General features: G+C 39.8%; 1 protein-coding gene across 1 annotated transcript in view; it reads left to right on the top strand.

Moving 5' to 3' along the window:
- CCDC112 (coiled-coil domain containing 112) overlaps positions 1-11,278 on the top strand; it is a 50,318-nt gene that overhangs the window by 20,756 nt on the left and 18,284 nt on the right. Inside the window, exon 3 of the mRNA XM_010862076.1 lies at positions 9,447-9,568. Coding sequence (XP_010860378.1) covers positions 9,447-9,568 — 122 coding nt within the window. The remainder of the gene's footprint in view (positions 1-9,446; positions 9,569-11,278) is intronic.

The raw sequence follows: 11,278 nt of genomic DNA, 5'->3' as shown, positions 1-11,278 counted from the left end.
CCTGGTGGTTTGGGAGTGCAAGAAAGTCTGGGTGGAAACCCTGGCTCTGCCTCTGTGACAGGAACACACTTAACCTCTCGTGACTCCGTTTCTTCTCTAAGCGTTGGATCTGATCATACGACCTTCCTGAGCCGTGCACCTTGTCTGGGAAGCCACTGGTACAGTGCTTGGTTAGAGAGAGAGTCAGTGCCCAGTGACTGATGGCTGCTCTATTATTGTGTCAGCGCTGGGAACACAAGGAGGAATCAAACTGGGATGATCTCTGAGGCAGATGTGTTTCCAAAGATCTCCTTGGGACCCCTTTCTCTGCAGTAAAGACTAGGGGATTCCCGGAGGAGAATCGTTGGAGCCAGCAGCTCTTGTCAAAGATCTCGACTCCTCCGCATTCTCCCACAGCCCACACCCAAAGCACAGGCAATTCCTGTCTGCCCTATCTTCAGAATAAGTCAAGAATCCCACTTCAAGCACCACTACCCATGTCCACACCATCATTTCTCCCTTAGCAGAAACACTTTCCTAGTTGGTTTCTATTCACCCACTCTTGCCTTCCTGACATATTCACAACAACCAGACCATTCAGGAATGACACTTGTCTGCCCAGATCCCTCAGAGTGAAAGCAAACGTTTTCACCATGTTCCACACCTTAGACTCTACAGGGCCTCTGAGCTGCCCCCAAGATCTCCCTGTCACCTCATCTCCAGTCCCCTGCTCTGGGTCTACTGCAGCCATACTGGCTTCCTGTGGTCCTTCAGACAGGCGAGCACACTTCTACCTCAGGAGCTTTGCAATTGCTGTTCCCTCTGCTTGGAATGCTCTTCCTTCCTGGTCTCATGGCCAGCACCATCTCCACCTTCAGATATCTTTGTTCAAATGCAATCAGCTCAGTGATCCTTTCTTTGACCTCCCCAAACTGAATCCCCTTACCTAGCACACTGTTCTCTTTTTAGGTTTTTTCTATAGCACTTATCCTATAATATACTACATATTTTATATTCATTTTTTGTGTGTTGTCTTTCTCCACTCCATCTAGGAATGTAAACCCTGCCCTCTATGAGGGAAGAAACTTTTGGAAATTTTATTCACTGTTACATCCCCAGCACCAAAAACTGTGCTGCTTTAGTCCAGAAACGTAGTAGACACTCCCTAAATGTTTGTGGATTAATCCAAACCTGAAGGAAGGCTGTTAAGAGCTGAGGACAGATTCCATCATTTTCTTCCTCAAAGGAGATACAGTGTCTTTACGTATTTCCAGAAATTCCACTTCATCCTGGTTTGCATATCTCACAAGTTGCTTAGTATTGTTACTGACGCACACTCCTGCCCACTAGAGTGGTTCTCAGAGGTTTGCCTTCCTCAGTGTTGGATCAGAATCACCTATGGAGCTGTTTCAACTGTTCCATCAGCCCCTCACATTTAGCAATGTCTGGAGACAGTTTGGGTTGTCACAACTGCAGGTGGACTGTGGAGAAGGTTGTGTGTGCTACTGACATCTAGCCGGTACAGGCTGAGGGGCAGCCCCCACAACAAAAAGTTCCCTGGTCCAAAATATCAGTAGGGCTGAAGTTGAGACACCCGATTTTATATGCTCTCACCAATTTAGAGAAGGCAGAGCCTCATTGTTGGCTATTGTGGCAGTAGCGAGGTAGAATTTCTCAAGGGTGTTTGGGTTTTAAAAAAGAATTAGAATCTCTAGCATATTGTGACTTTTGAGGAGTTTATGTGTTATCCTTCTTTGTACCCCACAGCATACCACATATATATATATATACACATACACACACACACACACACACACACACACACACACACACACACACACATATATATATACAAACACATGCACGTTATAGACTCAGATTCTGTAGCCCAGCTCTGGACTTGAATACTTGTCATAGGATTTCATGAATCTATGACTCTGACAGTGAAACAGCTAACATTTTTCTGAGAGGAGATCATTTTCCTCGTGACAGCCTCATGATATTAGAGGTATCTGCCAAAACCCTAAGGTTCCTAGATTAGCCTGCCTGGGCTTCCATAATAAAATACCACAGACTGAGTGATTTAGATTACAGAAATATATACATATATATATATATATTTTTACACTTTGGGAGGCTGAAAAGATCCAGCCGAGATCTTGTCCAAGATGAAGGAGCCGTTGGGGTTGGTTTTTGGCTTGTAGACAGTTGCCTTCTTGCTGTGTCCTCACGTGGCCCTTTGTCTGTGCACATGCAGAGAGAGAGTTCTCTGGTGTTCTTCTTCTTATAAGGACACCAGTCCTGATGGATTAGGACCCTATCCTTATGAGCTTATTTAACCTTAATTACTTCCTTAAAGGCACCACCTCCAAATCTAGGGCCTCCACATGTGAATTAGGGGAGTGGTAATTCAGTCTATACCAGTTCCCTTAAATTATTTTGGAACAATTATCTTTGAAGTTTTAGAACTATTTTATATTGCATTTTATTTTATTTCACAGCCTCCACAGAGTGTGAAATCTTCTGATTCATCATTAGGAAAAGTAGTAATGTACCCTATCTATGTATTTTAATGTTTGTATATTATTTGTTCAGCCATTATTCCTCTCAGCCATTGCTTTTCAAGACCAAAGACTACAAATTTCTTGATTCTTCTCTTAGATGCCATCTCCCTCTTGATCTTTTTAGCACGTTGAATTATGACTTTTGAAGTATCTCTGGCTGTATCACACGAGTGTATGTCCCGGTTTTGCTCCAGAGTAGGGCTGTGTCCTCTCTTTGTCTCTAGTGCCCTCTCTGTGATGACCTGTATTTAATGGCATTCGGCTGACTGGAGTGGGCCTTCAGTAATAACCACATTACTTTTCTGACTTTACATAATTACTCAAAACGGATTTCCTCTAGAAGATCACACAAATGAATAGGGCTGTGTATATATCCAGGTGTGGCAGAGTGAAGAATTACCCCCCACACACCTTTTTTTGGTCTTCTTTTGACATTTCCTTTAATGTTGTTATACAACGAACACAAATAATACACAATAAGCACAAATAGGGGAGGGGGAATCCTTTGTTATTAATATACTTTTACAAGCAAGCCTGTCCCAGACGGCTGCTTGGACAGTCCTTCTCTGCCCCATGTCAGCCATTTATTTCCGTCTGCCTCAGACACAGTGGATTGTAAGTCACTGTGCATCCTTACGGTATCACTAGGTTCCCTCAAGGATAGTCACATCCTAACCCCCCCCAGCACCTGTGAACGTGTGACCTCATGTGATAAAAGGAACTGTGCAAATGTGATTAAGTTGAGGCTCTTGAGGTGGGGGGTTTATGTGGGATTATCTGGGTGGGCCAGTGTATTCACAGGAGTCCTTGTAAGAGGGAAGCAGGAGGATTAGAACCAAGAGGAGATGTAACAGTGAAAGCAAGAGGGCGATGCGATGTGAGGAAGCGGCCATGAGCCAAGGAATGAAGGTGGCCACTAAAAGCTGAAAAAAGGTAAGGGAGTAAATACTCTGGATCTCCAGAAAGAATGCAGTCTTTTCAACACCTTAATTTTAGACTTGACCTCCAAAACAGTAAAAGAATAGATTTGTGGTGTGTAAGTCTCTTAAATTTGTGGTAAACTCATTTTTTTGGTAAGTTTGTTACAGTAGTGATAGGAAATGAATGCAACCAGAGAAAGCCTAAGAAGGCCTGAGCTCTCATCTTTGGCTGACGTGGAAACTGTGCAACAGGAAGTGAAGGCTAAAGTGGAGTTGTAAACTGCTTGCCCCAGTACTGATGCCATGTTCCAGCTTGCACACAGACCCCCTCAAAGTGTGGGGACTTACAGGTTCAAGACATCTAAGAAAATCTTTGACCAACCAATCATTCACTGACAGCTAACAAAGCAGAGATTTCAGTGCCACACACACAATCCAGACTTTACCAAATTAGTTCAGAGAAATGACTGAAAAAAACCCAGCAACAACAGCAGACCTTGGAGAGAGGGAAAAAATCTCATTTTTAGTGTTGCCACATTATGTATTATTTAAAGTGTTGAGTTGCTGACAAATTATGAGATATGCAAAGAAATAAGAAAATATGGTCCACACACAGAAGAATTAAAAAAAAAAAGTAAAAAGAAACTGTCCCTTAAGATGACCAAATGTTGGACATAACAGATAAAGATTTTAAATTATTGATTTAAACATGTTCAAAAAGCTAAAGAAAACCATTTCTAAAGAAAGAAAGTATAAGAATGGTGTCTCACCAAATAGAAAACATCTATAAAGAGACTGGAAAAGGTGAGTTTTTAATCCAATCCCAAAGAAAGGCAATGCCAAAGAATGCTCAAACTACTGCACAATTGTACTCATCTCACATGCTAGCAAAGTAATCCTCAAAATTCTCCAAGCCAGGCTTCAACAGAATGTGAACCATGAATTTCCAGATGCATCAGGCTGGTTTTAGAAAAGGCAGAGGAACCAGAGATCAAATTGCCAGCATCGGCTAGATCATCGAAAAAGCAAGAGAGTTCCAGAAAAACATCTACTTCTGCTTTATTGACTATGCCAAAGCCTTTGACTATGTGAATCACAACACATTGTGTAAAATTCTTAAAGAGATGAGAATACCAGACTCCTGACCTGCCTCCTGAGAAATTTGTATGCAGGTCAAGAAGCAGTACTTAGAACTGGACATGGAACAACAGACTGATTCCAAATCGGGAAAGGAGTACATCAAGGCTGTATATAGTCACCCTGCTTATTTAACTTATATACAAAATACATCATGAGAAATGCTGGGCTGGATGAAGCACAAGTTGGAATCAAGATTGCCAGGAGAAATATCAATAACCTCAGATATGCAGATGACACAACCGTTATGGCAGAAAGTGAAGAAGAACTAAAGAGCCTCTTGAAGAAAGTGAAAGAGGAGAGTGAAAAGTTGGCTTAAAACTCAGCATTGGGAAAACAAAGATTATGGCATCTGGTCCCATCACTTCATGGCAAATAGGTGCGGAAAGAGTGAAAGACTTTTTTTTGGAGGGCTCCAAAATCACTGCAAATGGTGACTGCAGCCATGAAATTAAAAGACGCTTGCTCCTTGGAAGAAAAGCTATGACCAACCTAGACAGCATATTAAAAAGCAGAGGCATTACTTTGCCAACAAAGGTTCATCTAGTCAAAGCTATTGTTCTTCTAGTAGTCATGTATGGATGTGAAAGTTGGACTTAAAGAAAGCTGAGCGCCGAAGAATTGATGCTTTTGAACTGTGGTGTTGGAGAAGACTGTTGAGAGTCCCTTGGACAGCAAGGATCCAACCAGCCTATCCCAAAGGAAATCAGTCCTGAATATTCATTAGAAGGACTGATGCTGAAGCAGAAACTCCAATACTTTGGCTACCTGATGCAAAGAACTGACTCATTTGAAAAGACTCTGATGCTGGGAAAGATTGAAGGTGGGAGGAAAAGGGGACAACAGAGGATGAGATGGTTAGATGACATCACCAACTCAATGGACATGATTTTGAGTAAACTCTGGGAGTTGGTGATGGACAGGGAAGCCTGGCGTGCTGCAGTCCATGGGATGGCAAAGAGCCATACACGACTGAACGACTGAACTGAACCAAACTGATAAAGAGAGAAGTTCTAGCAAAAGAATGGAATAGAAATTTTGGAGTTAAAAAGTACAAAAATGCAAATGAAAAATTCATTAGAGAGACTCAGCACTATGTTTGGGCTGGCAGAACAAGGTAGGTCAATTTAGATTATCCAGAATGAGGAATCTAAAGAAGAAAAGAATGAAGAAAAGTGAACAGAGTGTTAAAGACTTGTGAGACACCACCAGATGTCACAGCTAATGAGAGTCCCAGAAGGAGAGAGGGAAAAGTGGGAAAGAATTTTTGAAGAAATGATGGCTGTAGTATTGATCTACACATTATTGGAATTTAGTGAACTTCAAGATCCATACCTAGACATGTCATAATCAAACTGTAAAAAGAGACAAAAAGAAAATTCTGAAAGCACCAACAGAGAAATCAATTCAAAACATATTAGGCATTCTCAATAAGATTAACAACTGATTTCTCAACAGAAACCTTGGACTTCAAAAGTATGGGATAATACGTATGCATGCTAAATTGCTTCAGTTGTACCCGACTTTTTGCAGTGCTATGGACTGTAGCCTACCAGGCTCCTTTGTCCATGGGATTCTCCAGGCAGGAATACCGGAGTGGGTTGCTGGGCCCGCTTCCAGGGGATCTTCTGGACCCAGGAAGCGAATGCATGTCTATGTCTCCTGCATTGGCAGGTGGATTCTTTACCACTAGCCCCTCCTGGGAAGCCCCATGGGATAACAGACGTAGTTATGCTGTTAGAAATGCTGAAAGAAAAGGACTGTTGACCAAGAACTCTGTGTTCAGCAAAATAATTATCTAAAAATGAAGGAGGCTACATCAAACTGAAATGATTCTGCACAGTAAAGGGAATATCAGCAAAATGAAAAGATGACCTACTGAATGGGAGAGAAACATTTGCAAATCATATTTTGATAAGGACATATCTAAAAATATAAAACTCTTAAAACTCAAAAAGACACCCCAGTTTTTAAAATTGGAAAAGATATAAGTAGGTATTACTTCAAAGAAATAGCCAATAAGTACATGAAAGGATGCTCGGCATCATTAGTCATTATGGGCTAATCAAAACCACTGTGAGATACTACTTCACATCCAGTAGGATGATTATAGTAAAAGAGACAGACAATAACAAATGTTGGTGAGGATGTGAAGAAACTGGAACTCCCTTACATTTTTTACATTTTTACACTACTCCTTTACACTGCTAATGGCAATGTAAAATTATATAATGATGCAGCCACTGTGGAAAACAATTGGATAGTTCTTCAAAAGTTCAAAACTTCTGTGCTTCAAAGGATATTATCAGGAAAGTGAAAAGAACTCAGAATTGGGGAAAATATTTGCAGGTCATTTATCTGATAAAGGACTTACAGGAATGCTTCCACTGTAACAATAAAAAATAACACAAATGGAAAATTAAAGAATTAACTGTGATTCAGAAATTCCACTGCTAGAAATACCCAAGAAAATTGAATTCATACTAAAACTTGTACATAAATGTTCTTAGTAACATTATTCATGGTGACCAAATAGTGAAAGTAACCCAATTGTCTGTCAGGTGATGAGTAAACAAAATATGTTAGAGTCATGTGGAATATTACTTAACCATGAAAAGGAATGAAGTACAGATTCATGGTACAACATAAATGAATCTTTAAAATACTATACTCAGTGAAAGAAGCCAGACACAGAAGGTTGTACATTGTATGATCCTGTTTATGCTAATTGTCCAGAATAGGCAAATCCATAGAATCAGAACGGAGATTAATGATTACCAGGAATTGGGCGGGAAAAGGGTATGGGAACTGGCTGCTTAATGAGTGCGAGCTTTCTTTTGGGTATAATGGAAATATTCGGGCACTAGATAGTGTTGCGGAGAAGGCAATGGCACCCCACTCCAGTACTCTTGCCTGGAAAATCCCATGGACGGAGGAGCCTGGTAGGCTGCAGTCCATGGGGTCGCTAAGAGTCGGACACGACTGAGCGACTTCCCTTTCACTTTTCACTTTCACGCATTGGAGAAGGAAATGGCAACCCACTCTAGTGTTCTTGCCTGGAGAATCCCAGGGACGGAAGAGCCTGGTGGGCTGCTGTCTATGGGGTCACACAGAGTCAGACACGACTGATGTGACTTAGCAGCAGCAGCAACAACAGAGAGTGTTGATGATTGCACGACTTTGTGAATATAGTAAAAAACACTGAATTGTAAACTTTATGTGCACATTCTATGGTATGTGAAGTAAATCTCAATTTTAGAAGTATTAACCTAAAATCATTACTTTATTCTTGTTTGCTCGTTCCTCGAAATTTGAAGGCTTGGTTCCTTTATTTTCTTTCTAATCTCTCAGGCTGTCAGTAATTCCTCTTGGTTATACCTCCAAGATACATTTAGGCTTCTTACTTTTAGTCTCCACCATCACCCTGGTAGACCTGAATACCATCATCCTTGTCTTTGTTGCTGCATCACCTGTCTATTGATTCTCCTGCTTCCAGCCTTGCCTCCTCTCTTCCTCCACCTCCCTGAATTTGTTCTTTAAAAAATAGAAAGATTTTCTTTAAAAATTAAATGTATCATGGCATTCTCCTACTCTAAACCCTTCAGTAAAATTCAGACTCCTGTAGTGCCTTAAAATGCTGGTGTGATATGCCACTTGCCTGGTTCTATACCCTCAACTCCTACAAAGCTCTGCATTGCACTCATCTTATGTCACAATTGCCTTTGCTCTGCTTGAACCAGCCAAGCTTTTTTCCTCCTGGAGGTCATTTGGACATGCTGGTCCCTCTGCCTGGCATACCTTTCCCTGCAGCTTTTGTCCTGGCTGGCTCCGTTCTTCCTTAAACATCATCCCCTCAAATAGACTTCTGTGGCCATTCTAACTGAAAAGAAAAAAAAACAAAACAATCCCTTGGCCCCATTATCTTCATCTCAGCACTGTTTATTTCCTTAATAGGCCTTACAGTGTTGATTTTTTTTTTAAATGTCTCACTTATTTACTCTTTTCTTCTTAAGTCTGTTTCCCTCTCTAGATTTTAAGGCAGAGGCCCTATTATCATGGGCTTCCAGTGGCACTAATGGTAAAGAACTCGCCTACCAATGCAGGAGACATAAGAAACGTGGGCTCGATTCCTCAATCTTCCGGGTCTAGAAGATCCCCTGGAGGAGGGCATGGCAACCCACTCCAGTATTCTTACCTGGAGAATCCCATGCACAGAGGAGCCTGGCAGGCTGTGGTCCCTAGGGTCACAGAGTTGGACACAACTGAAGCGGTTTAGCAGCAGTGCACACATGTTATCATGGCCCATCTTTGTTTCCCTAGTGTCTAGGCCAGCACCTGTCACATCGTAAGTGTTCAATGCATGTTGGTAAATGAGTGAATGAATGAAAGAATTAGAGATTTTTTATAAAACTCCCTGAAGACTTTACATTTCTCACTAATTTAGCATTTTAAAACACATATTCCTTCTTCCACGAGCTGTATTTTTAAAAATTAAATAAGATTGGCCCCAAAATTATCCCGTGAGAAACTCCATTATTGATGTTTTATCTCTGAAAAAAGGGCTTCCCTGGTGGCTCAGACAGTAAAGAATCCACCTGCTATACAGGAGCCCTGGGTTTGATCCCTCGGTTGGGAAGATGCCCTGGAGGAGGCATGGCACCCACTGCAGCATTCTTGCCTGGAGAATCCTTGTGAACAGAGGAGCCTGGTGGGCTACAGTCCATGGGGTCGCAGAGAGTCGGACACCACTGAGCAACTAAGGACAGCACACACTCTGGAAAAATTCCACGTTCATCTCCCACCATTTTTATTTTTGAGGATAAATTTATCTTTGTTTTCTCTTCAGAATGATGGCTGTCTCGGTACTTCAGGTGGAATTCGTCCTTTTCACCTTCAAAACTGGAAGCAGAAAGTTAGTCGAACTAAGAAAGCAGAATTCATACGTACAGCTGAAAAATATAAAAATCAGTAAGTATAAGAACATTATCTTCAAGGAACATTACTCATCATTTTATTACAAACGATATAAAGTTAATTCTTCTCCACTCTAATCCCCTACCAAAGACTAGTCACTAATCTTTCAAATGTAAAACAAGGGGCCCCTGAGAAGTGTAAAATATACAAATGATAGTAAACTATTTAATATAAAGTTAATTTTAAGTAGAGTTCTTTAAATCTTAATTTCACTATTTTGAATCAGTGTATATCAAGGAGAATAAAAGATTTCTTTAGATCACATATGTCAAGTAACAGATTGGATACATTTTGACTTAGCAAAGTAAGCACTTGGTAAATATTTTTGAGTGAATAATTTTAATGAAGAGTCCTACTGTACTCTTGAGGTTTTTTTGTTTGTTTTTTTTTAATTGGCCTTTTAATTGGTCTCCCTTCCTTGGTTTCTACCTCTTTCAGATCTACCCTGTACATTATGACTAGAAAAATTGAGAAGATGGCATTTAAGTTTTAGTGTTTATGTATTTTTAAATAACTAGTGGTATTTACTGAATGTTCACCATTGTTAGTAGCACCATATGATTTAATAAATATAATGAGTAAAGGTAAAAGAACTGGAGCTCAGAGCAGCTAGCCCTCTCCTATAGTTGGAGGCTTTATAATACACTGCTCTGAATTTATGCAGTATCAATTTGCTGAAGAACCAAGAGAAAAGGAGGCTTTTGTAAGAAATGATCTCTAGACCAGAATTAGTGGCAGTTGTCTGTTTAGAAATTCTACCAATAAATAGTATACTGTTTGAATTTTAACAAGTTATACCATAGTGCAGCCTCGTGAGACTGAATTCTGACTGTATCAGTTTAATTCTTTCATTTGTAATACTCAGAATTCGATAAACTACAGTTTTTTTTTTTAATTTACAAAATGCATTATCTTAGATAGAATTGGACTCTAGGTTAAGATTTCTGGTTTATGTTTCTTTCTAGATAAGATAATCTGCCAGATGATTAATGTACATAAATATAGCAAGCCAGTTAGATTATGCCAGTATAGATAGGTACCTTATCTGTGTATAGGTTTTATAACTCTGATTAGGCTTTCTTCATCTGTTATAAGGTTTTGGAAAAACTCATTGAAAGAGTATTAGAAAAATCCATTGAATTTGAATCCAACAATTCTCATTGAATATAAAGGGAAGAACACCATTTGTAATATTTTTATTTTCAGAATAGGTTATATATTCACATAATTCAAAAATTAATTCACATCAAAGGATCCACAGTGGAAGGTCTTTGTTTCACCTGTGACCCATATCACCCATTTCCCTTCTCCCCAAACAACCATTTTTAGTTTCTTGTATATCCTTCACAGGTATTTTATATGCTTTTTTAAGGACATAAAAATGCATATGCAAATAGTTCCCTTTTTTTTATAAATGGTAGTATACTATATATACATTCTTGTGCATCTTGTTTTGTATTTTTAACCTAAGAGTATATCCTAGATACCAAGAAGTTACTGGTTTTGTTCAGGCATGATAATGGTATTATAATTATACAAATCAGATACTCATAATCTCTAGAAATGCACACTGAAGTATGTTGGGGTGGAAGTACATAATGTAGTGGATTTCCTTTAGAGTAATTAAGCAAAAAAGGAAGAGGAAAGATAAAAGGTAGATGAAAGAGAGGAAAAAGACAGGTAAAACTGTTGAGTTAGAGTGAT

The sequence above is a fragment of the Bison bison genome, unplaced genomic scaffold (genome assembly GCF_000754665.1).
Source record: "Bison bison bison isolate TAMUID 2011002044 unplaced genomic scaffold, Bison_UMD1.0 scf7180017864476, whole genome shotgun sequence".
Classification (NCBI taxonomy): Eukaryota; Metazoa; Chordata; class Mammalia; order Artiodactyla; family Bovidae; genus Bison; species Bison bison.
The sequence above is the reverse complement of the archived record's forward strand: the minus strand, read 5'-3'. Positions and strand labels throughout refer to the sequence as shown.